The sequence below is a fragment of the Macaca nemestrina genome, chromosome 5 (genome assembly GCF_043159975.1).
Source record: "Macaca nemestrina isolate mMacNem1 chromosome 5, mMacNem.hap1, whole genome shotgun sequence".
Classification (NCBI taxonomy): Eukaryota; Metazoa; Chordata; class Mammalia; order Primates; family Cercopithecidae; genus Macaca; species Macaca nemestrina.
The window spans coordinates 125,251,706-125,279,572 of record NC_092129.1 but is presented as its reverse complement, the minus strand read 5'-3'; the positions used below and the strand labels follow the sequence as shown (position 1 = coordinate 125,279,572).

The 27,867-nt window shown below is 36.3% G+C and overlaps 1 protein-coding gene across 1 annotated transcript in view; it reads left to right on the top strand.

Annotated features, from left to right (window-relative positions):
• The window catches only part of LOC105479525 (DNA primase subunit 2), a 310,349-nt gene that overhangs the window by 199,682 nt on the left and 82,800 nt on the right, over positions 1-27,867 (top strand). Inside the window, exon 10 of the mRNA XM_011737514.2 lies at positions 405-590. Within this exon, the coding sequence (XP_011735816.1) occupies positions 405-590 (186 nt within the window). The remainder of the gene's footprint in view (positions 1-404; positions 591-27,867) is intronic.

Here is a 27,867-nt window from a genome sequence, read left to right as displayed (position 1 = left end):
GTCAGTATCCTGTTTGTGATAATCTACTGTAGTTGTACATGATTTTCTCTTTGGGGGAATTTGGATATATGCTATCTCTTTGTGTTATTTTTCGTAACTGTGTGGGGGTCTATAGTTAACTTCAAAGAAAAAGTTTAATTTAAAAAAGCTAAAATAAAATTTAATAGTATGTTATTTAACCCAAAGTATCTAAAATACTATATTAACTTGTAACTGATTAAAAAATGTTAATAAGAAACATCTGATATAGATAAGAGTCATCTGTAACCACAGCAATAAAGAAGCACTTTCTTATGGGGTTTGTTTTTTATTCCAATTAAATTGAATTAGCAACCATAACAAATACTACAGGGAACCTGATAAGTCTTCCATGTAACTTAAAACTCTTCTGTTTTTTCTTGTAGCTTTCTACCAAATCCTTCCCACCTTGCATGCGTCAGTTACATAAAGCCTTGCGGGAAAATCACCATCTTCGTCATGGAGGCCGAATGCAGTATGGCCTATTCCTGAAAGGCATTGGTTTAACTTTGGAACAGGCATTGCAGTTCTGGAAGCAAGAATTTATCAAAGGAAAGATGGATCCAGACAAGGTAATTTTGAAAAAAAAAAAAATCAAAGTGGTACCTGATATTTTAATTTGGTCCGAAAATCAAACAGTCTGTTTTTTTTTTTTTAATATGCTCCCTGCAATGTAGTTGAAAATTCTAAAAGGATAAATGTGTTGACAATTCAGTTTAAATAAAAAGAGACTTGCATATTAATCTAATACAAAAGATTGGGAAAGGAATGTTTTCCTTTGTAGGTATACTGCCAGTAGTAATTATAAGACTGAAATTGCTTTCAGAGTTATATTTCTGTAGGAATGTATTTGTATCTACACATACACATACACATACATATACATATGCACATAATGTTTTGAGCACCGGGAGATATCATGAACAAATAAAGTGAAAACAATTTAAAATATTTGCTATTATGTTATGCAGAATCTTTTATACACGGTTTTTTTTTTTTTTTTTTTTTTTTTTTTTTTTTTTTTGTTGGAGACAAGGTCTTCCTCGGTTGCCCAGGGTGGGCTGGAGTGCAATGGTGTAATCATGGCTCACTGCAGTCTCAACCTTTGGGCTCAAGTGATCCTCCCACTTCATCCTTCCGAGTAGCTAGGGCCACAGGTGCACACCATTATGCCTGGCTAATTTTTTTTTTTTTTTTTTTAATTTTTTGTAGAGATGGAGTCTAACTGTGTTGCCCAGGTTGGTCTCAAACTCTTGGGCTCAAGCCATTTTCCTGCCTTGGCATGCTTGGGATTACAGCCGTGAGCCTGAGTCATCATACCCAGCCTATAGAACATTTTTAGATAGACAATAATCATTATAAACCTGAACAACTTTTTAAAAAACCTGTCCACAGTGCTTATATTCCAAATCCTCCTCCTTATTTCTCTTTAATAGTGCCAGCTAATAACATTTTATTTGGAAATATGATTTCTTGCCCCCTCTATGCCATGACACTGTGGTATGAAGAACATTTTTTACTATTTATTTCTTGATTTGCTGCCTCCTAAGAGTAAATTATAGAAGATTATTTACGAGGTACATTTTATAGTACATTTTATGTTTTATGTTAGTTTGCAAGTGTTGCCATAATAAAATACCACAGACTGGTTGGCTTAAAAAACAGCAGTTTATTTCCTCACACTTCTGGAGGCTGGAGTCCAAGATCAAAGCATTGGCAGATTGGTTTCTCCTGAGGCCTGTCTTCTTGGCTTACAGGTGGCCTTCCTCTTGCTTTGTGCTCACATGGCCTTTTCTCTGTGCATGTGCATCCCTGGTGTTTCTTCCTTTTCTTATAAATACACGAGTCTTACTGGATTAGGGCCCCACTCATCTGATCTCATTTAACCTTAATTATCCCTTTAGAGGCCCTATCTCCAGTTACAGTTGGATTTGGAGTTAGGGGTTCAACAAATGACTTTTAAGAGATCACAATTCAGTTCATGTCTCTAGCTATATAGTTTATTAAAAAGCTCAGATTTTACAAAATAACGTTATAAAAAGCTCTTACAGTGTTTTCAGATTTGTTTTAAAAACTGTCTTCGTTGACCATTATCCATATAATCTTAATGAAGTCATTTAATAGGATTTTCTTTGAACAGTTTTTGGATGATGTTTTTTAGACCTCTATTATATTTCTTTTAAAGGTAATTTATTCTAATTATAGAAAATACAAAAAATACAGAAAAATTCACCTGTTATCCTCCAATTTGAAATAATTACTCTCAACATTGTAGCCTTTTACTCTAGTCTGGACAACTAAACACCACTGTTTTTCACCATTCTAAAAATTGTCATTATATTATGATTATTTTTCCATACTTTTGACCAATCTTTGAAAATATCTTAATTCATTACATACTATTACATCCTTTGAAAGTGCTGTAATTTGACTCTGTTATATATGTTACTAATATAAATAACAGAGTCAAATATCCTGGGGACATAGATAATTGATTATAGTTTTGATTATATTCTTTGGAAATAATCAAAACTATAATAAAATTATCTGATAAGAAACTACACACAGCTGGGCGGGTTGGCTCACGCCTATAATCCTAACAGTTTGGGAGGCCAAGGTGGGTGGGTCACCTGAGGTCAGGAGTTCAAGACCAGCATGGCCAACATGGTGAAACACCATCTCTACTAAAAATACAAAAATTAACCCGGCATGATGATGGATGCCCAGAATCCCAGCTACTCAGGAGGCTGAGGCAGGAGAATCACTTGAACCTGGCAGGCAGAGGTTGCAGCGAGCTGAGATCGTGCCACTGCACTTCAGCCTGGGTGACAGAATGAGACTCCATTTCAAAAAAAGGAAAATACACACAATTTTAAAGTTTTAATGTATGCTGTGAAATGACTGTTCAGAAAGGTTTTAAATTAGACTCTCTTCAAGCAATGTGAGAATTTTGCTCTGCCATTGACATCATTATGTATATTATTAATTTAAAACAGTTTTTGATCTTTTTATTAGGAATTTGATGTCTTAAGTAGGTAGATATATTAGGGTTCTCCAGAGAAACAGAACTGTGTGTGTGTTTGTCTTTGTAACTTACACACACACTCTCTCTCTCTCTCTCACACACACACACACACAGTGCGAGAGATAGAGAAATGGGGGTTATGGAAGTTGACAAGTCTCAAGATCCGCAGTTGGCAAGTTGGAGACCCAGGAGAGCCAATGTTGTAATTATAGTCTGAATCCAAAAGCCTGAAAACCAGAAGAATGATAGTGTACAGTTGATCCTCGAAATACACAGGTTTGAACTGCATGGGTCCACTTACATGTGGATTTTTTTCAATAAGTATATTGGAAAATTTTTTGGAGATATGCAACAACTTGAAAAAACTTGCAGATGAACCACCTAGCCTAGAAATATCAAAAAAGTAAGAAAAAATTAAATATAAAGGAATGCATAAAATATATACTAGTCATATTTACTAACATGAGATATGCAGGAATCTATTGCAAAAAGTTAAAATTTATCAAAACACATGCACACAAACGTACAAACTATACTTGGTGCTATTCCCAGTAGAGAGAAATGTAAACAAATGTAAAGATGCAGTATTATAACCTACATAAAATTAACTGTAGCACATTCTGTACTACTATAGTAATTTAATAGCCCCACCCTATTGCTATTGTGGTGAGCCTATAAGTGTTGCAAGTATCCGCTTAAAACGCTCTGCGATGCTAATCATCTCAGTGTGAGCAGTTTGTACAGTAAATTGCATATTGCAGTAAAGTGATCTCTCACAGTTCTTGGGTATTTTTCATCATGATCAGTGAAATATTGTAAACCTTGAATAACACCATGGGGCTCATAGGAAGTGTCACTAGTAATGCTGGAAATGCTCCCCAAAACCAGAAAAAAGTCATATTACAAGAAAAAGTTGATTTGCTTGATATGTAATACAGATTGAGGTCTCCGGCTAAGGTTGACTGCCATTTCAGACAGATGGTTCATCTTGTAAATAGATAATGTAAACTTATGGTTTACTGTAAATGTATTTTCTTATGACTTTCTTTTTCTTTTTGTATTTTTAGTTGAGATGGGATTTCACCATTTTGGCCAGAATGGTCTTGACTCCTGACCTCAGGTGATCTGCCTGCCTTGGCCTCCCAAAGTGCTGGGATTACAGGTGTGAGCCACTGTGCCTGGCCTATTACGACTTTCTTAATGTTTTTTTTTCCTCTAGCTTATTTTATTGTGAGGTTACAGTGTATAACATATAATATTCAAAATATGTGTTAATCGACTGTTTATGTTATCGGTAAGGCTTATGGTCAACAGTAGGCTTTTAGTTGTTAAGTGTTTGGGGAATAAAAAGTTGTACATGGATTTTTAACTGTATGGAGTGAGGGGTGGAGGTTGTTGCCTATAATCCCTGCGTTGTTCAAGGGTCACCTTAAATTCCAACTCAAATGCCAACATCCTAGAGACCCAGAAAGAGTCAGTGTTTCAGTTTAAAAAATGAGGTCCCAGTTTAAGGAAGTCAGACAGAAGGAAATTCCCTCTTATTCACAGGAGGTCAGGCTTTTTGTTCTGTTTAGGCTTTCAACTGATTGGATGAGAATTATCCACATTAGGTAGGGCAGTCTGCTTTACTCAGACTACCAATTCAAATGTTAATCATATCCAGAAACACCCACTCAGACACACCCACTATAATGTTTGACCAAATGTTTGGGCATCTCATGGCCCATTCAAGAGCTGGGTTGTTTGTTTTTTATTGAGACAGAGTCTCGCTCTGTCATCCAGGCTGGAGTGCAGTGGTGCAATCTCAGCTCACTGCAACCTCTGCCTCCCAGGGTTCAAGTGATTCTCCTGCCTCAGCCTTCCACGTAGCTAGGATTACAGGTGTGCACCACCATGCCCAGCTAATTTTTGTATTTTTAGTAGAGATGGGGTTTCGCCATGTTGCTCAGGCTGGTCTCAAACTCCTGACCTCAAGTGATCCACCCGCCTTGGCCTCCCAAAGTGCTGGGATTATAAGCGTGAGCTACTACCACCATGCCCGGCTGGTGAGCTGGGCTGTTTGGAAGTGAAAAGAGAGAAGCTGAGCTAGCATTTTAGCTTGGTTTGTGCTGTAAACTGTGAGTGGAAAAAGGAAGGTAGAGAGGGAAAACTAGCTGCACCAACCTATATGGACACTTACCCTGAGTACTAGGTCTTTGGCTTAGACACCTGTTCATTGGCCTGCATTCTCTTATGTACATCTGGAATAGCCTGTGTAGCAATATCATCAGTAGCCTTTTTTTTTTTTTAACTTGTATGTTTAAATTTTGTTATTATGGAATTTTTATTTTGCAATGCAAACTTTTTTCAAAAATTCTTATAATTTTTTAGTTTTCTAGATAATATATAGTAGTTTATTAGCTTATTGATTACAGCAAATATTTTGACTAAAGGATTATAAGACACATTTCTTACTTTCTATGACTATTTAGTGTTCTGTTGTTACATAGTCTGTATTTATAAATGTTCATGTTTTTCTCAACTGTGTCTTTTACATATTTTTTTCAATGACATGTAATAAACTAAGGCATACTAAATTACAATAATCTCTAATTGAACAATTGTATCATTTGTTAAGTGATACATACAATTAAAAATATTATTAAGAGGTATAAAAATTGTTGGCTTAAAATACTACTTATAGGATATTTTTTAGGATGATTATAGAGGATGTTAAACATTTTTTTATAGTGCTAATTAAAGGACTTGGGTGTTGAACCCAGCTCGAATGATTTGAAATAATAACTTATGTTGGACAGCTTATGTCCTAACTGTGTAAGAAAAATGATGTGGTAACAGTCAATTTCAACTGGAATTTTTCTGTACTATTGTTTACCAAATGATCATAATATCTGATTTCTTTCTCTTAATATTTGTGCCCTCATTGTGACTTATTTGAGATATATTGCTATGTGAGTCTGAGCAAATATTTTGGGTATTTAGCTAGTACTTTTGAGTCAGCAGAGACTGGTATAATATCTCCAGCAATTCTGAGCTCTAACTCTGCTGCCACAACTACCTTTCCTAGATATACTGCCTAGAACCAAATATTTCTTTACCCTAACTTCTAACACAGCTCTGTTCTTGAATTGACTGCCTTATCGGTATCTGTCTCTTCCTCTCATCTTCACTTGCTTGTGCTTGTTGCAGGCATTTTTTGAACACTTTGCTTTTAAAACTAATGCTGTACTTAATGTTGGAGGGAAATGTGTTGTCTGTATTCTAAAATAATTTACACCTGTATGTATTAGTGCTTGTAACTGTCATCCAAAATATAAATATTAAGGTATTGTGTCTCTAGATACCTTTTATTAAGGTTAAGCAGCTTTTGTGTTTTAATGCACATAATTTCTGTTATAAACATTTTGAGTAGTAATAATGGATTGTGGAAGCAGCTTAAGGTTCTGATGCTCACTGTTATTTTTTTATTAGGAATTTGATGTTGTAAGAGTTAAGGAGGAAAGAAACATGAAAAGCGGCTCAACAGTCAAAGACAGGTTTATTTTGGAGAATAAACCTGAGAGGGGCTTCTGGCCGATTTTTGGTCAGGAATGTTCTTTCTTACAGACTGAGAGTATCTATTGGTGAGAGAGCTTGGAATGTTTCTGTGTGGTGGAGAAGTTTATGGCGGGGTTGGAATGTCTCTGGTCGGAGGGGAGATTATCTTGGGGCTGACATCTCTCCAGCTGGAGGGGAGGTTATCTCAGGGCTGGCATGTCTCTGGTCAGGGAGGGGTTTGAAGTGTTTCTGGTCTCAGATTTTATTTGTGGTTTATGGTCATGCTGACTTTAGCCATTAGGCTGATGCCCTTTGGATTTAGGCAGTTTTTGATCAACGTAAATTTTAAGATGATGGTGTTTGTCCAAGATGGCAACGCTCCTGCTCTGTCAGATGTATTAAGTCAGTCCTATATATGTAAAAATTAGCCATCTGTCTATAAAATGCTTATTCAGAGTTGTTAGTTTGGATTGTTTTTCTCTCCTTTTAAAACTATTTTCTACTAGCATATGTATTCCAATAAACGATACTGGTTATTTGCTACCAGATTATGTTCTTGTAATTTTGGGTGCTGATGACCACCTTATATTTATTGCTTATTTATTCATTTATTATCTGTATCCTACAATTGGAATGTAAACTATATAAAAGCAGGTATCTTGTCTTTCTTGTTGATTGCTGCATGTTCAGGCACCTGGAACAGTGCCTGACTCATAGCGGCCACTCAATAAATGTTTACTGAATAAACTAATACATGGAAATTTCCATATTATTTACATAGAAATAAATTTTCATACATGTTCATAGATATTATTTACTTATATTTTGCTGAATACATGGTAAATTGTACCAAATCTTTAAAGTTTGGCTTTCGATATGAGAAAAAATAATCTTTTTCTGTTTTTGTTCTTTTTAGATAGAGCTGTTTCTAACAAGTGATAGAATTTAAGTCATTTTAGTTGCTTTTTTATTTCTAAGAGCAGTAGATCTCAGCATCAGCGTCGTTTGGGAATTTGTTAGAAATATAGATTCTCAGAATCAAATTTGTTATCCATGTATTTTTCTAAATCAATATGGATACTATATTTAATATAGTATCATATTATGATTCTTATAAAAAGTACAGAGAAATATACTTGTGTGTATATGTATATACATAGATACATACATATGTACATATTCCATCTACTTGGCATAGGCCATTCAGCTGATTTTTATTGAGTTTTTATCACGAATATGTACCATTCTGAAGATACTGCAATAAAAGAAACAGCCCTTATTTATAAAGACTTTCCAAGACCTTATTTTATTTATTATTATTATTATTTTTGAGAGGGAGTCTCACTCTTATTGCCCAGGCTGTAGTGCAATGGCGCGATATCAGCTCACCACAACCTCCACCTCCTGGGTTCAAGCGATTCTCCTGCCTCAGCCTCCCAAGTAGCTGGGATTACAGGCATCTGCCATCACGCCTGGCTAATTTTTTTTGTATTTTTAGTAGAGGCGGGGTTTCTTCATTTTGATCAGGCTGGTCTCAAACTCACCACCTCAGGTGATCCACCCACCTCAGCCTCCCAAAGTGCTGGGATTACATGCATGAGCCACCACGCCCGGCCCCTACAAGACTTTATTTATGAGAATCTTCCAAGAGATTTATTTGGAAAAAAACCAGGTAAATACAAATGTACAGACATAGAGAGAAGGGAATTTCATGTTAAAGGGACAACATTTTAAAGGACCTTAAAGTGTAGCCCATCCTGTAGGTGGTAGGAACCTGAACTGTACCAGTGTAATTTTAATAAGAGGGGAGTCTGGAGACATAGATTTTTTTAACCTAATTACTAAAGATAGATTGAATTAGTAGGCCAGTAGGAACTGGTCTTGTTGGGTAGGTAGCTGCCAACCAGGATCCTGTCAGCCAGGATAGGGTCAACTGGTAACTGGAATTTAGTCAAATATGTGTAGTTTCACAACTTTGAATCTTTACTAAAATAATATAATGAATATGGGATGTTATGAGGGTTTACTGAAAAACAGAAAATAGTATGAGTAAAGTTTCCACTTGGTTCAAATTAATTTGGCCTAACTATGGATTTATGATTATATAGGCCAACGTTGATTTTTAAGAAACTATTTTACTTTACAATTTTAATCTACTTGGTAATAATTTAATTGGGAAAGATAGAAGGAATTGGAAAACAGTTTCAAAACATGATGGTAAAAAGGAAAGTATTGTTGAGGTGATGTAAGAAAGTTATTAGGGTGGATCATGTTAGAGACTAGTCTTGATTAAGATTTGGAGAAAGTGAATGACATGGGTTAGTTGAGAAAGAACTAAGAGCAAGAATACACAGTGAACAAGGAATGAGGGGAAAGTGGGCAAAACATTGTTAACTCTTCCATTATTTTATTTTTAAAATTCTTTTAATAAAATAATTTTATATTAATAATTCTTTCATTTATTACTCATTCGCTTAGGCTTTTTTATTACCTGTTTTTGGGATTGTTGTGGTTTTGACTGTTGTGATTTAAAATTCTCCATTTCTAGGCTTTTTGTATTTTATCTTCTCAATATATTTGAATACTGTTTTATTTAGATGCATATTATACTTGAGGATAGAGATTTTAGTATTAAAACATCAACCATTTCCAAGAGAACATTCCACTGTTCCCTGATCTTATAGCAAACCAATTGCTTTTCACAGTATACCTTACTCCAAAAATACTGGTTTCATAATGTAGGGTTTTTATTATTAGATCTAATTGTTGAATATGAATATTGATATATTTAAAATGTTAAAATAAAGCTGTTTGAGTTAACCCTTGTGAGTGAAGGATAGGGACATTTGAAAATTGCGCTTAGGTTGCTGAGTCAGATTTTTTGGATTTGTGAATGATTCACAAGAAGTATTTAAAGTTTTGAATGTCTTATTCCTTAAATAATTTCCCGTATTTCTGAAATAAATGCACCTATGCTTTATACAAATAAAATTTAATTAGTCAGAGTAAAGTTTTTTGTGTTTTTCTTAGTTGTAATTATAATTTACATGCCTGTCTACCTGAAAAAAGCATCACCCTGGGTGCAAGAGATATAAAATCAAACCTTTATTTAATTTACTTTTTATTTTTAAAATTTCAACTTTTATTTTAGATATAAAGGGTACATGTGCAGGTTTGTTACCTGAGTATATTTTGTGCTGCGACGTTTGGGGTATGGATCTTATCACCCAGGTAGTGAGCACAGTACCCAATAGGTAGTTTTTCAGTCCATCCTCCCTCCCACTTCTAGTAGTCCTCCGTGTCTGCTGGTCCTATCTCTATGTCTGTGTGTGCTCAATGTTTAGCTCCCACTTATAAGTGAGAGCATGCACAAACCTCTATTTAAAGTATGAATACCACGAAAATATTATTTTACTTGGCACTTGGATATTAAATCACTTTGGCGACTAGCTTTGTTAAGTATTACATTGAACTGGATAATTCTTCTAATAAATTCAAAGCATGTGTCCTGTCAATCAGATTGCTTATAGTGTTGTTGTTCTGAATTGCTTTAAGCTGGTTTTATTGGATATTAAGTACAACATTGATAATGTACATTTTCTATAGCTGTGGTTTCTGTCCTTGATGACAGCATGCTTAAGGTCTATTATATGTTGTTATAATTGGGTCAAGGAACATTTAGCACTGTTTAAAAAGCTTATCTTTTCTTCCAGAATCTAGCTTGCATCATGACTTAGAGCAAACTTGTGTTGTTAAAAATTGACTACTGAAGGATTAAGTATTTGGCTGGTGGGGTGTGAGTATATGAAACATATTTATTGTTAGGATTTTTTATTTCAGGGACTAGTAGGTCTCAGCATCAGTATCATTTGGGAATTTGTTAGAAATGTGGAGTCTCAGAATCAACTTCTGGGGTCAGGGCCCACACTTTGTGGTTTAACAAATCATCCAGATGAAATTGACGCACACTAAAGATTCAGAACCACTGTTTTAACTACTACCCTGTCATAGTCCATTTTCTAGTGCTTATCACAGAATATCTGAAACTGGGTAATTTATAAAGAAGAGAAATTTATTTCTTCTAGTTATGGCTGAGAAGTCCCGGGTCATGGGGCTGCATCTGTTGAGAATCTCCTTACTTGTGGGGACTCTCTGAGGAGTGCCAAAGTGGCACAGGGCATCACATGGCAAAGGGGCTGGGGGTGCTAGTGTGTTATCTCAAGTCTCTCTTCCTCTTCTTGTAAAGCCACCGGTTTCCCTCCTATGATAACTCTTTAATCCATTCATCCATGAATGGATCAGTCCACAGTAGGCAGAGCTCCCATGATCCAGTCACCTCTTAAAGGCCCCACCTCTCACTACTGCCACATTGGGGATTACATTTTAGTGTGAATTTTGGAGGGGACAAATATTCAGACCATAGCAACCTTATGGAAATCTAAACTGGTTATTGCCTTGTTCAAAGTATAGGCATTTATTAGTAAGTTCTTCAGCTCTTGTTTGTTCTTCTGTCTGCTTCTGTTTGCGATTTGAGCATAATGTGTTGTTCTTTGTCAATAACCCACACACATATTTGAACCCCTGCTACATACCAGGTACCAGTAAATACGAAATGAATTTGTATAGCAGAGTTTTTCAGCTGGTGTACTGCTAGTGAATTTCTAATATACTCCAATATTGATCCCATGAATTCTTGGGGAAGCTAGGCTGGGCCTGGGGTATTAAAACAAATTGCCTTCAACTGTGAGCAGTTTCTTTCATTTTGCCCTAGAATGCTTTACATATATCATTTTATGTGTTCAGTGACGTTAAAAAGGTTGGAAAGAACTGATAGAGAGGACAGGCTTGCAGATGACTGAGTTCAGATTTGGTTCCATTATATACAAGTTGTTATATACAAGTTGTGTGGCCTTAGGCAAGTTACCTGACATGTGTCCTCATCTATAGAATGTGGACAATAATTATATACATATGTATATATGTCTCTGGCTAACTGTTGTCTGTCTATACTTCACTGATGTAGGGAAGATTCGGTAAGGGCTTAATACAGATTCTGATGTATAGTAAGTGCCAGCTGTTCTTACTTTAGGTTTTCATAGGAAAGAGTGGTTAGATTGGCATGGTATAATCAGTAAAGTTTCCACAAGTATAATACAATTTGTGCTGGCTTATTAAGGGTTTCATATAACCTAGAATGGAGAAGATGATTAAGGGCAAAGAAGGGAAATAGGGACTGAATTTCAGCAAAGATAGTTTGTCTTAAGAAATGTTCAAGGGATGTGGTATAATGGAATAGATTTGAGGCTGTTGTTGGGAGCTCTTGGGTTTCACAGTAAAGGGAGAGAAATTGACAGGAGAGATTAAGTTGTCTGGTTTCCAGCCTTGTTTTAACAAGTGTAATTGTATCTTTATTTACTTTTATGTGTTGGAGTTCTGTGGAAGATTTCACTTAAAAGGAGGATTTTGCTATTTTAAAATATTTAAAAATATTATTCTGGTTTATTTGTAGTGTGGAATTTAGGAAGGTAGTATGGGATGAATAGAGAGGAGAAAGATATTAGTGCCAGAATATGATTGCTGTAAATGAACTTTGTCTTATAGTCAGGAGAAACCCATTAGTGAATTTTAAACCAGGAGAGAATTATATCTTCACAAGATTAATATGGAAAAATGTCAAGAACTGAAATGGGGAGAGACTAGGAATGAGACAGTTAACCAAGTCAGGTCTTGTGATAGGGATAAGAACAAAGGGGTAAGTGTGGATTCAGTAAATATTTTGAGGACCGTGTATAGGACAGCATGAAGAATTAAATTTAACTCAGGTGGTCAGCCTAAGTTATTTAGAAAGTTTGGAAGCCTGATTAACACAGGTAATAGGCACAGAGCTAAATTGTCTGGGATCGGGTTGGAGGTGAAATGGATTATGGATTTCGTTCCTCTTTGTTTCCAACTTGGAGGAATACCCACTGTTTGGAACAGAGATGGAGGAACCTAGAGTGAAAACAGAATTATCAGAAAAATTGGAGTAGAAAAGAGAAAACAACAGTTTGGTTCTAGGCACTAAGAAAGAGGAGAATTTCGAAAGTAAGAGGTAGTTGGTACTTTCAGAACTGAAAAAGGCATGGATATTGTTTTTAAGAAGTCGTTTTTAAGAAAAAATCAGAGCAGGAACCAGATTTCCTGGTTTAGCATACAAGGAAATGGAGGCGATGGGAATAGAGTATGTTTCTAAAGTGTAAGAAGTCAGGAAGGAAAGAAATAGAGCATACTAAGTATAGAGGGTGACTGTGCCAAGCAAGGTTTTCAAGCTGGGGTGGGCAGGAGCAGTAAAACCTGTGGAAATGGAGGATGCGCTGAGAATAGTTGAGGAAACAAGGCCTGAGGAGATGGAAAGAGAATTTAAAACATTTATGTATTATGTGATTATTATAATATGAACCTCCGTTTCCTATATGATGTTCCCTGAGTGTAGAATTTCTTTCTTTCTTATCATGATATACCCAGCAATTGAGATGGTACTGACAGATTGTATATGCTCAATAAAATTTGTTGAATGACTGAAAGAATTGCATTAGGAGTTTAATGAGCATCGCTGTTTATCTCACACCTGATGGATATATGAAAAATTATGAATTGGTAAAGGAGTGTTAAAAAGTAGAAAGAAGAGCTATGGAAGCTCACATCCACTGCTCATCTTTCTAATAAATTAGGCAGGGGAATCGCTTATCAGAAGGATTTGGTGTATTTAGGGCTTAAAAAAAGTTGAAGAGTATAGAATAACACCTTTCATAAATGTGCTAAGGGATTAACTAATAAAAAAAAAGATTGCTAAACTACAGAATGGTTACAGTTTGAGTTCCTAGCATATGTTAGGCACTATAATTAATATTCTACATACACAATTTTATGGAATCCTTAAAACAATCTTAGGAGATAAGTATTATTTATGTCGAGTTGACTAATGAGAAAACAGTACTAGCCTATAAATTTGTAACTGGCTAAGTCAGCACTATTATGTTGCTTTCTCTAGCAGTGTCTTATGGTCTTAGAGCAGAAGCAAAGATGGCATAAGGTAAAGTTCATTCAGGTTTAGGAGCAAAGCAGGCATGCTGCTTTAAATTCTTCTTATGTTTTTTATTTAATTTAATCTAACAACACCACCATGAGGTAAATATTATCTTCCTTCGATAGAGAGTTTAATGCATTTTCCCCAGGCAGCAAAAGTGGTACGTGATCAAACCTGGGTTAAACCCAGGTCTATTTTATTCCAAACCCTGAACTTCCCCCAGTACTCTCAGAAGGAAGACTAGACTTAGTGTTTAGGTTGACACTGATATGATAACTATGTAAACTTAAGAGAACACAATTAACAATAGAGATTTTTCAGTTCTTGAGGACAATAATGTCTGCTAAAATGTTGCAAAGAATTAAGTATGTTTGTGAAATACTATGTAATCTATCATGTACTAAAGAAATATTTAATAATTTTAAAATGTTGATAAAGGGATTATTCTATATCATTCATGTGTTTTCTCAATATATTTGTAAACCTATTAACTTCTAGACACACATATTAGTTTTCTAATTGCCTGTGTTTTCATTTTTCTTTCAAAGAAAAGTTTGTTTTGTTTGAAGGTTCGTGTTAGTGAGATCCTAGGAAAGTAATTTGAATGTAATAAAAAAAATAGTTTCTTGTGGCCAGGCACGGTGGCTCATGCCTGTAATCCCAGCACTTTGTGAGGCCGAGGCAGGCAGATGACCTGAGGTCGGGAGTTTGAGACCAGCCTGACCAACATAGAGAAACCCTGTCTCTACTAAAAAGACAAAATTAACCAGGTGTGATGGCGTATGCCTGTAATCCCAGCTACTCAGGAGGCTGAGGCAGGATAATTGCTTGAACCCAGGAGGCGGAGGTTGTGGTGAGCTGAGATCTCGCCATTGCACTCCAGTCTGGGCAACAGGAGCGAAACTCTGTGTCTCCCTCACCCCCCCCCCCCCCCCAAAAAACCCAAAACGTTTCTTGCGAAAATAGTCTAATCTTTGTCATTATTATTTTGGGGCAGCAATTTTAAAGGTACCCTTAACAGCTACCAAAGTCATTTAAAACATATTTTCTAAGCTTTATTGTAGTGAAATTTGTTATATTCTCTCTTCTAGATATTTTGGTGTGTAATAAAGATATGTGTATGTTAAGGGTTTAATCTTCTCTTGATGCTTTCCATAGCTTGTGGAATACTAATTCTAGATTATACAGTATAAGAATTAATATTTAAACATTGACTTGAACAGGTTGGACCTGCTTTCATGAATTGTCAAGAGGCTAGCTAGTCAAATTTTAAATTAAATTATGTATTTTGGGTTACGTCTATCATTAGAATAAAACAGGTGTTATTATCCCTCTCCTAGCACTATTCTGGCAAAAATTAGCTTTAGTAAATTTAATTGCTCTTGATGTTGTACTCCAAATACTTTTTAATTCTTAAATTATGGAAATAAGATGAAAAATACAAGACTTCAACTCTGTCATTCATTTATAAATGTCATTTTGCCAGTGATGCCTTATGGATTATGCTGATATATTAAAATGAGATTAAAAAATAAAATGACATTTTATTCAACATTTTAAAAGGTGGGTCAAATTTTTGTTGCTAATATATGTGGTACTCTTAGGGGAATATGACAATAGAATATGTATCTTCTTAAGATGCCAGTTTAAGATATCAAGAGTATGTTTTAATTGGCCATATCTCTGGACAAATTGGGTATGTATAAGTTCCAAAATGGGTCATACTTCTGATAGTGAAGGATTTTTCTTTGGAAGATTTATTAATATTAGGAACCTCAGGGGCTTGAAGTGTGGGAAAGGTATATTCTTGGCTTTCTTTAACTACCTATTGTGTGTTTGTCACCCATCGTTTGCCTGTAAATCTTTGTTGAATTTATTATTTTGTTTTTACTTAAAAAATTACTTTGAGCCATCTTTCCAATTTGTTTACTTCTATATAAAGTAGGATTTTATTTTATTTAAAAAATAACCAAACAGTTATTTTGCACCTGCCTGTGTGCGTTACTCTTTATAGTAAGAGAATATATCAGTTTAAACTGTTGTGGGGACCCAGAGAATGGTTGTGCTTTAATAGTGCAATTGTTGTTGTTGTATGCAGCTCAGTCAGAAAAGCAGGAATCCTAATCAAGAAGGGGCTAGAGGGATGTTTACCCAAGGGGAAATCTAGATGGTCACTGTTCTGTATTGATAAGAATGTCAGCTGTTAAGTGAAGCCAGCCTTTTAATTGAGAATAAGTTCAGAGAAGTAGACACAAAAACTCAGACTTAAACAATTTGAGTGGTAAGGGTGATATTGATTAGGCACCCTAAGAAGTAGATTGCTTTTCGACTTTGATCCCAGAATAAGCTTGTCATTTTCTTTTGTACTATCTCAGACATAAACTTTCTTTTCCTAGGGGACTGTTTAAAGAGTTGTATTTTGTTCATCCATTCAACAAATATTGAGTATCTACTATGTCCCAGGCAGTCTTCTAGCTACTAGAGGTATAGCAGCAGTGAACAAGATAGAAAAAAATATCAAAACTCTGGGGCTTACATTCTGGTTAAGGAGAGACAGTAAATAAGTAAGCAAATTATTGATATATTACTTGGTGATTACTGCTATGAAGAAATTTTTTCATGAAGAAGATAGAAAATGCTGTTTAGTGCCTGGGTGTAGTTTTAAATAGGGTGGTCATGTAAGGCTTAAACAAAAACATGATGTTTTGCCACAACTTAAGTTTGACATAAGAACTCTAGGCTTGGCATTGTTCATGTCGTATCTTAGTGGGATATGAATAGCAGGTCTGAGTGTTCACCATTTTACAATGAAGAAACTTGAGGCAAAAAAAACTGTCCAAGTGTACTCAGAATTAACAGACATGGAATCTTAGAACCTTTTGATATGATTTCAGTCTGTGGATGTTTGAGCTGCAATGCAGCCAGATTTAGTTGAAAAGTCAGTGGGCTCAGGGAAGGCCAGCAGGAGGCAGTGGAGCACCAGCACAAGCTGAGGCCAACTCCCGTTGGTGAAGCTTGGGCAAATGTAGCTCAAGTTAGGTGAGAACCCCTGGCTTGGTGGCCTGGGCTTACAGGAGGCCTACACTAAGCTCACTGTGTCTCTGCTCTCAGTGAGGAAGGTGGTTTCAGACTCTTCATTTTGTCATTTAAAACAAGGTGCCATGCTCTGTCTGTGACTCTAGGACTGATTATGGCAGATTTCCTTGCTCTCAAGTCTTTTATCCCTTTAGCCTACCTACTAGAATTGAGTAAAGCAACACTGTCTTAAACATGCCTAGGCTTAAGGATCTTGTGATTTAGTCAAGTTCTTAGAGAGGGGAAAAGGATTTTCTACTAAGATCTCAAAAGGATTCCTGTCTTTTTATCCCCCACTGGACAGATACTCCAGAGGGAAATGAATGATGTCTACAATAAGGTGTATGAGTCTTGGGCACAATTAATCTTTTTACCTACTGTATACTTTAGTTTGTCTCCACATCTTTGGACCTCGAGGCCTTTTATTTCAACCTCTCGTTTCCTTTTCCTTTGCATTGGTTGAGACGTTTTCTTAGCTCTCCAGTTGCATTTCTGTATGCCATCCTTACCCTCTGAATTTTCAAATAAGCCTCAAAAAACCAAATATTTCTACAGTTTCTCTCCACCTATCTTTTCTGCCCCTTCCTTGGGCAGTTTTTAGTCAGACATTTTTTTGTATGAAGAAACCCCTTGTATTCCATAGTCTTTCAGAACAAACACTGTGATGAACATTCATCTCAGGTTTTCTCCACTGTAATATTTTAAAATATCAAATAAATTATATTTTATTCTATTAGATTTATTTAGACAGTGTAGTCGAAAACAAAACAGTTGTCAGAATGAGTAAATATGAAACAATATCACTGTCACTAGCTTAAGTAGTGGTTAAGTGATACTATTCAGTAAATCCATATGTAAGGATAAAGTCAGAATGGTAAAACCTTGACATTTCACAGGAAATGTGTCGATTAAAGGGATTTTTATTTGTTTAAATATAGTCACTTTGTAATTTAGATATAATAATACTGTTAAACCAATTTGAAGATGAGGTGTGCTTTCTACATTAATGTTTTTGGATTATAATTTGATGTCTCTTTACCAAGAAAGGAAAAATACACATATATAGATTAATTCTCTTGGATATGAGTTTTATCACAATAATGCTTTAATTTCCACCTTTAGTTTTAAAAATAACTAAAGGCAACTTAAAATTGCCTCTTGAAAATCTGTATTTAGAAAAACATGAATCCAGGACATAGTCATTTTAACTAGTATATTTGAATATAATATTCACTAATGAGAATGATCTCAAGGTAATTCAAGAAGAGATCATGAAATCTTTTTGTTTTTCTAGGAAATTTCCAATTTTTTTCTGTCTTTAAAGGTGGACTCTTTTTTTTTTTTTAATTTATTTATTATTATTATACTTTAAGTTGTAGGGTACATGTGCATATGTGCAGGTTTGTTACCTATGTATACTTGTGCCATGTTGGTGTGCTGCACCCATCAACTCGTCATTTACATCAGGTATAACTCCCAATGCAATCCCTCCCCCCTCCCCCCTCCCCATGATAGGCCCCGGTGTGTGATGTTCCCCTTCCTGAGTCCAAGTGATCTCATTGTTCGGTTCTCACCTATGAGTGAGAACATGCGGTGTTTGGTTTTCTGTTCTTGTGATAGTTTGCTAAGAATGATGGTTTCCAGCTGCATCCATGTCCCTACAAAGGACGCAAACTCATCCTTTTTTATGGCTGCATAGTATTCCATGGTGTATGTGTGCCCCATTTTCTTAATCCAATCTGTCACTGATGGACATTTGGGTTGATTCCAAGTCTTTGCTATTGTGAATAGTGCTGCAATAAACATACGTGTGCATGTGTCTTTATAGCAGCATAATTTATAATCCTTTGGGTATATACCCAGTAATGGGATGGCTGGGTCATATGGTACATCCAGTTCTAGATCCTTGAGGAATCGCCATACTGTTTTCCATAATGGTTGAACTAGTTTACAATCCCACCAACAGTGTAAAAGTGTTCCTATTTCTCCACATCCTCTCCAGCACCTGTTGTTTCTTGACTTTTTAATGATCGCCATTGTAACTGGTGTGAGATGGTATCTCATTGTGGTTTTGATTTGCATTTCTCTGATGGCCAGTGATGATGAGCATTTTTTCATGTGTCTGTTGGCTGTATGAATGTCTTCTTTTGAGAAATGTCTGTTCATATCCTTTGCCCACTTTTTGATGGGGTTGTTTGTTTTTTTCTTGTAAATTTGTTGGAGTTCTTTGTAGGTTCTGGATATTAGCCCTTTGTCAGATGAGTAGATTGCAAAAATTTTCTCCCATTCTGTAGGTTGCCTGTTCACTCTGATGGTAGTTTCTTTTGCTGTGCAGAAGCTCTTTAGTTTAATGAGATCCCATTTGTCAATTTTGGCTTTTGTTGCCGTTGCTTTTGGTGTTTTAGACATGAAGTCTTTGCCCATGCCTATGTCCTGAATGGTACTACCTAGGTTTTCCTCTAGGATTTTTATGGTGTTAGGTCTAACATTTAAGTCTCTAATCCATCTTGAATTAATTTTCGTATAAGGAGTAAGGAAAGGATCCAGTTTCAGCTTTCTACTTATGGCTAGCCAATTTTCCCAGCACCATTTATTAAATAGGGAATCCTTTCCCCATTTCTTGTTTCTCTCAGGTTTGTCAAAGATCAGATGGCTGTAGATGTGTGGTATTATTTCTGAGGACTCTGTTCTGTTCCATTGGTCTATATCTCTGTTTTGGTACCAGTACCATGCTGTTTTGGTTACTGTAGCCTTGTAGTATAGTTTGAAGTCAGGTAGCGTGATGCCAAGGTGGACTTTTTTTTTTGCCAACATTGCATGCACTTTCGTTGCCCTTCTTGCTTCCTGGTATGCTTGCTATAACTCACTGTGAATACCTTGAGGCTCCATTACTTGTTTTGAGGTTTGGTATTCTCCTCTTTAGTGATATTGCGACTGCAGAAACACTGCAGTGTGGTCTTTAGAGTTTCAAGGGTGTCATAGCACTTAAGGTTACTTTTTGTCTTCCTTTTTTGCTTCCTTATTCCTTGCAAAGCTTTGCCTTGGCCACATGTGAGTTCAAGTAGTAAGTTTCCACAGTTTTCAAATTCTTACTGTAAGGAACCAGAGATAAGATGATTTCCCAAAATCATCCCTATCCCATGTATGGGCCTTCTAGGAATAGTACCATAAAAATCTGTCTTTATTAATAGGCCCTTTCTGACAAATCAACACTTAAACATTATTTTAACACAATTTTATGATGATTATTATCTGCTACAGTTTTATGTATTTTAATCATTAACTTATTGATTGTGCCTTGCGGCCTCTTACATAAAGGATGCAATTTGAATAATGCCATGGTAAAGCCATTTAATCTCTGTTTACAACTATATTATGTTTCATTATAAACAGTAATGATGACTCCTTTCCATGGATAACATGGCACATATTTTTCACATGTAAATGTTGTTTTAAAAGCTATATTTTGTTAGACTTAGATTTTCACATTCAAGATCATTCTTAAAGCTTTATGTGATTTTTTAAAAGATAATTTTAATCTACCTATAGTATGTATAAATTTATTACCTAGAGAAAAGGAAGAAATTATACTGTCTGATAGGGGAGAGAATTCTGAATAATCAAGGGGCAACTAGTTGGAATTAATTTTAGTACACTAGGGATGAACCAGATTTAGTATAAACCTCTGTTGATAAGAGCTATAGAATTCTTTCTGTTTATCACAGAAAGCCCAGCCCTGTGTTAATCCTTTCCTGAGTACCCTAGTCAGCAGTGACTTCCCCCCAGCACCTCTTTCAGTCTCAACTAAATTTTAAGTGTCTAAATAGCAGGGATTCTATCTTAAAGTTTTTATATTCTCCCTACCCATCTCTTGCTTAGGAAAGAATGCTCTGCACCTAGTCTTTTCTTAATATGTATTTGTTGGCTGAAAATGGACCTACGTATGTTAAGCCATTAGTTTTTTCTTTGAAAAATTGCAAGTTATGCTACTTCATGGTTTTTTCCTTCATATTTAAATCTTGCTGTTGTCGTAAAGACAGACTTTTCATTTAAAAAGTATAATTGCTAAGAAATGTGTTTTCGTTCTTTCAGGGAACCCTTCCAGCCAGATCATTTGCTTTTCTGACTGTTGATTTTAGATTGGCTTGTCCTTAGAGAAACAGACTGTGAGTGCCACAGTGAATGCCTTGTATTATTTTCTCTTTAGAAAGATAAACCAAAGTTGTAAAAGAGCACATTTTCTGCATTATTTGTAGGGAAAAATGTGTGGCAAAAGGGGATATAATATTTTGTCGATAGAGGCAAATGGACTAAAAAATAATGTTATTTTTCTTAGAAACATTTAATATTTTAAGTGGCTTTTAGAAAAGACGACTGATTTAAAGTAAACTTGCTATCCTTTGGCATGGTTGAGCCATTTAATATAATTTGTTAGAGTGGGGAATGCTAACCTTTATTAAGTCCTGCAGTATGTCTGGCACTTTGTGTAAATATTCTATTTATTTATTTATTTACGAGACAGAGTCTCACTGTGTCACCCAGGCTGGAGTGCAGTGGCATGATCTTGAGTCACTGCAACCTCCGCCTCCCAGGTACAAGTGATTCTCCTGCTTCAGCCTCCCGAGTACCTGGGACTATAGGTGTGCACCATCTGGCTAATTTTTGTATTTTTAGTAGAGACGTAGTTTTACTATGTTGGCCAGGCTTGTCTGGAACTCCTGACCTCAAGTAATCCGCCCACCTTGGCCTCCCAAAGTGCTGGGATTATAGGCGTGAGCCACCGTGCCTCGCCTACTTTGTATAAATATTATTTAAGCTTCAGAAATTCAACATATAAAAATAGGTATAATTACCTGGATTTTGCAAAGCAACACCCTGAAGATCAGCGAGTTTACTGCTAGGTAGAAGCTCCAGGATTCACATGATTTTTCTGTCCACTGGATGGACCATACCGCAAACACTAGATAAGCTTTATGACATTGTCTTCTTACTTTAGAAAGATGAAAAAAAAAAAAAAATTGAAAGGAACAGAGAAAATAGACATTGCTGAACACCTAGCTAAATTAATTATTCTACTTGAGCCCTAACTTTAGCTAAGGGGGACGGAAGAAGCCCATGATCCTCATTTTTGGAAAGAAATATCATTTTCTTGGACAAGAAGAGCTTTTATTTTCATATTTATTAAACTCTTTCTGTATACCAATGTTTTAAGGACTGTCAGTAATCAGGAACACAATGACACTTTTCACAATTGACATAATAAGAATACCATACTTAGGAATACAGCTAACAAGAAAGGTAAATGAACTCTACAATGAGAATTACAAAATACTGCTCAGAGAAATCAGAGATGACACAAACAAATGGAAAAACATCCCATACTCATAGATAGGAAAAATCAATATCATTAAAATGGCCATTCTGCCCAAAGTAATTTATAGATTCAATGCTATTCCTATCTAGCTACCAATGACATTCTTCACAGAACTAGAAAGACTATTTTAAAATTCGTATGGAACCAAAAAAGCCCAAGTAGCCAAGGCAATCCTAAGCAAAAAGAACAAAGTTGGAGGCATCATGTTATCTGACTTCAAACTATACTACAGGGCTATAGTAACCAAAACAAGATGGTACTAGTACAAAAACAGACACAGAGACCAATGGAACAGAATAGAAAGCCCAGAATAAGGCCACACCCCGACGACCATCTGATCTTCAAAAAGGTCGATAAAAGCAATGGGGAAAGGACTGCCTATTCAACAAATAATGCTGGGATAACTGGCTAGCTATGTAGAAGATTGAAACTGGACCCTTTCCTTACATCATATAAAAAAATCAACTCAAGATAGATTAAAGTCTTAAATGCAAAACCCAAAATGCTACAAACCCTGGAAGACAACCTAGGCAGTGCCATCCTGGACATTAGAAATGGACAAAAATTTCATGACAAAGATACCAGAAGCAATTGCAACAAAAGCAAATATTGGCAAATGGGATCTCATTAAACTTAAGAGCTTCTGCACAGCAAAAGAAACTATCAACAGAGTAAACAGACGACCTACCAAATGGGAGAAAATATTTGCCAACTGTGTATCTGACAAAGGTCTAATATCCAGCATCTATAAGGAACTTAAACAAATTTAAAAGAAAAAAATGCCCATTAAAAAGTAGGCTAAGGACATGAACAGATACTTTTCTAAAGAAGACATACACGTGGCCAACAAGCATAGGAAAAAAAGCTTAATATCACTGATCATTAGAGAAATGCAAATCAAAAATGAGATACCATCTCATACCAGTCAGAATGGCCATTATTAAAAAATAAAAAAATAATAGATTCTGGTGAGGTTGTGGAGAAAAGGGAACACTTATACACTGTTGGTGGGAGTATAAATTAGTTCAACCATTGTGAAATCTGTGTGGCAATTCCTCAGAGAGCTAAAGACAGAACTACCATTTGACCCAGCAATGCTATTACCAAGTATATACCCAGAGGAATATAAATCATTCTACCATAAAGACATATGCATGCGAATGTTCATTGCAGCACTATTCACAATAGCAAAGGCATGGAATTACCGTAAGTGCCCGTCAGTGACAGATTGGGTAAAGACAATGTGTTACATATTCACCATGGAATACTATTCAGCCATAAAAAAGAACAAGATCATGTCTTTTGCAGGAACATGGATGGAACTGGAGGCCATTATCCTTAGCAAAGTAATGCAGGAACAGAAAACCAAATGTGGCATGTTCTCATTTATAAGTGGGAGTTAAATGATGAGAACTGATGAGCATAGAGAAGGGAACAGCAGAAACTGGAGCTTCCTTGAGGGTGGAGGGTGGGAGGAAGGAGAGGAGTAGAAAAAAATAATTATTGGGTACTAAGCTTAGTAAGTGGGTGATGAAATATCTATACACCAAACCTCCATCATGAGAATTTACCTATATAACAAACCTGCACATATACCCTCAAACTTAAAAGTTAAAAAAAAAAAAAAAAAAAAAAAGATATGACTCTTAACCTCAAGGAACATAGTCTACACTAGAATGTTATAACTTATGTTTTAATAAAACTATTTATTGCCTTGTAATTAATCTCTTTGGGAACAGATACCATGTTTTGTTAGGTTTAAATTCAAGTAAGTATTGAATATTTAGAAATATTTCACAAAACTTAATAAATTAATAGACATTAGTTTCCTGAGAGGGCAGTTCAGCTTTGGTGTGGTGGGGAGAATGTAGACTTTGGAATCAAACCAGAGCCTAGACCTCATTTGCCAATTATTTGCCATGTGACTTTGGTTAAGTCAGCCTCTCTGGACTTCAGTTTTCTCATCCTTCAAATAAGGATAATGATGGAATTGATATGAGGATTACATATAATAACCCTTAGCATTGTGCTTACTAGCACAGTATCTGATACATAGCAAATGGCCAATAAAATGCCGTTCCCTAAGTTCTTATTTAATATGACGTAGAGAGTAGTAAGTATAGCAGGAGAGCAAGCTCAAGAGTAAGATATTGGGCCGGGCGCAGTGGCTCATGCCTATAATCCCAGCACTTTGGGAGGCCGAGGCAGGTGGATCACAAGGTCAGGAGATCGAGACCATCCTGGCTAACACGGTGAAACCCCATCTCTACTAAAAATATAAAAAATTAGCCGGGCATGGTGGTGGGCACCGGTAGTCCCTAGCTACTTGGGAAGCTGAGGCAGGAGAATGGCGTGAACCCAGGAGGCGGAGCTTGCAGTGAGCCAAGATTATGCCACTGCACTCCAGCCTGGGCGACAGAGTGAGACTCCATGTCAAAAAAACAAACAAAAGAGTAGAGGGCTTCATGGAGAAATTGATATTTGAATTGAATCCTGAAGGATGGTAAGATTTGGACATACAGAATTGGGATGCATGAACATTTTATGATCCATGAAGTATTCATATAAAGGTTGTTGGTAACATAATGCAGGACCTTTTAAACCATGGTTTGGCTAAACACATAGAACCGTTACTCAAGTGGAGAGTCTTACGTTGAACCTTTGTAAAAGCTGAGAGCATGTTATTAAGTTTCAGTGAAAGTATTCCTGCTGGATGCTGAGAAATTACAGGTTGGTTTTATTGCTTTCTTCTGATCTTTATCTTTCTTAATATATAGAAAGAAGTTAGAAAATATAAATGGATGGTTCCTTGATACACGTGTTTGTATTTCTTTTAAAATGTCAGATGTCCAAAGCAAGTTGGTTGAGAGTGCTGAGCTCTCTTCAGGGTTCAATTTTCTAATCAATGCCAAGATGCTAACTTTTAGATGGTCATTAAAGAGATACATTTTGGGGTTGGGCACACTGGCTCACACCTATAATCTCAGTGCTTTGGGAGGCCAAGGTGAGAAGATCACTTGAGCCCAGGAGCTCAAGACTAGCCCAGGTAACATGGCAAGACTCCCTCTCTCCAAAAAAATAAAAAAATTAGCTGGGTGTGGTGACACACACCAGTAGTCTCAGCTATTTGGGAGGCTGAGATGGGATTGAACCCAGGAGTTCAAGGTTACAGTGAGCCATGAGCATGCCACTTCACTTTAGCCTGGGAGACAGAGCGACACCCTGTCTCTTAAAGAAAAAAAAAAAAAGTTTTGGGCTTTGAGGTGATACAAAGATATAAGATCAGTGCCTCTCAAACTTTTTACGTTTGTCACACATTTTTGAATATGTGAATTTTTAGTAGCATGCTTAAAGTGTCTAAGTCGAATCCATGGAAGTTATTATTGCAGAAATGACTTGGGTCACCTTTCAGCACTGTGTCATCATCCAAGCAGAACTGTTGACTGCCCTGACTTCAGTGTTTACCTATTCTAGTGAATTTTTGCAGTCTTTTTTTTGGCTTTACTTTGTACTTCTTATCTGCAGCTAGTTATGCCTTTCTAAAAATTGTATCTAAGGGCCTATTCAGGTCAACGTTCCATCTGATTAATTTCACAATAACCATCTTTCCTCATTTTCAGCAAAGATAAATTTACTTGCTGATTTAAAATAATTGAAGAATTGGTTTAGAATAGTACACAGCATACTTGACGGGATAGATCCTAGACAACATAGATGTAGGTATTTAACATTGCTAAGGCGGTACTGGCATACCTAGAAGATATTGCAGGTTTTGTTTCAGACCATCACAATAAAATTTAAATAAAGCAAGTCACACAATTTGCTTTCCCAGTGAATATAAAAGTTATATGTATACTATACTGCAGTCTATTAAGTGTGCAATAGCATTATGTCTAGAAAAACAATGTAGACCCCTTAATTTAAAAGTATATTTTTTGTTAGTAAAAATGGTAATGATCATCTGAGCCTTTGGTGAGTTGTAATCTTTTTGCTGGTGGAGGGTTTTGCCTTGATGTTGATGGCTGCTGACTGATCAGGGTGGTAGTTGCTGAAGGCTGGAGTGGCTCTTACAATTTCTTAAAATAAGACAACCATGAAGTTAGCTGCATTGATTGACTTTTCCTTTCACAAAAGATTTCTTTGTGGCATGCAATGCTATTTGATAGCATTTTACCTATAACAGAACTTCTTTCAGAATTGCAGTCTATCCGCTCAAACCCTGATGCTGCTTATAAGTTAAGTTTATGTAATAATCTAAATCCTTTGTTGTCATTTCAACAGTGTTCACAGCATCTTCACCGGGAATAGTTTACATCTCAAGAAACCACTTTCTTTGCTCATTCATGAGAAGCAACTCTTTATCCATTAAAAAGTTTTATCATGATGTTGCACAGTCAGCTCATCTTTAGGCTCCACTTGTAATTCTAGTTCTCTTGATATTTCCACTGCATCTGCAGCGACTTCCTTTACTGAAGTCTTGAACCCCTCAACATCATCCGTGAAGATTGGAAATCAACTTCTTCCAAACTCCTGTTAATGTTGATATTTTGATCTCTTCCCATGAATCACAAATATTCTTAATGACATCCAGAATGGCGAATTCTTTCCAGGTTTTCCATTACTTTGCCTAGATCCATCAGAGGAATCACAATCTATGGCAATGATATCCTAATTAAATACATTTTTTAAATAATAAGACTTGAAAGTCAATATTCCTTGATCCATTGGCAGCAGAATGGATGTTGTGTTAACAAGCATGAAAACATTAATCTCATCATACATCACCATCAAAGCACTTGGGTGACTAGGTGCAGTGTCATGAAGCAGTAATATTTTGTAAGGAATCCTTTTATCTGAGCACTAAGTCTCAATAGTGGACTTAACTATTCAGTAAACTCTGCTATAAGCAGATATGCTATTACCCACATTTTGTTGTTCCATTCAGAGGTTACAGGCAGAGTAGATTTAGCATAATTCTTAAGCGCCTTAGGATTTTCAGAATGCTAAATTGGCTTCTACTTCAAGCCACCAGTTGCTATAGCCCCTAATAAGAAAGTTAGGGACTAATCTGAAGCCAGGCATTGACTTCTCCTTTCTAGCTATGAAAGTCCTAGATGACATCTTCTTCCAATATAAGGCTGTTTTATCTACATTGAAAATCTGTTATTTAGTATAGCCATGTTTGTCATCTTACCTAGTTCTTCTGGATAACTTGCTGCAGCTTCTCCATCAGCACTTGCTGCTTCACCTTGTACTTTTACGTCATGGAGATAGCTTCTTTCCTTAAACCTCGTGAACCCACCTGTGCTAGCTTCAAACTTTCCTTTTGTTTTTTTCTTTTTTGGGGGGATGGAGTCTTGTTCTGTTGCCCAGGCTGGAGTGCAGTGATGCGATCTTGGCTCACTGCAACGTCCGCCTCCTGGGTTCAAGCGATTCTCCTGCCTCAGCCTCCCGAGTAGCTGGGACTACAGGCGCACGCAGCCATACCTGGCTAATTTTTTGTATTTTAGTAGAGACGGGGTTTCACTGTTGTTGCCCAGGCTGGTCTCAAACTCCTGAGCTCAGGCAATCTGCCCGGCTCGGCCTCCCAAAGTGCTAGGATTACAAGTGTCAGCCACCGCACCCGGCCAGTTGCTTCAAACTTTTCTTCTGTAGTTCCCTCACCTCTCTCAGCCTTCATAGACTTGAAGAGAGTTAGAGCCTTCCTCTGGATTAGGCTTTTGTTTAGGGGAATGTTGTGGCTGTTTTAATCTTCTATCTAGACTACTCAAA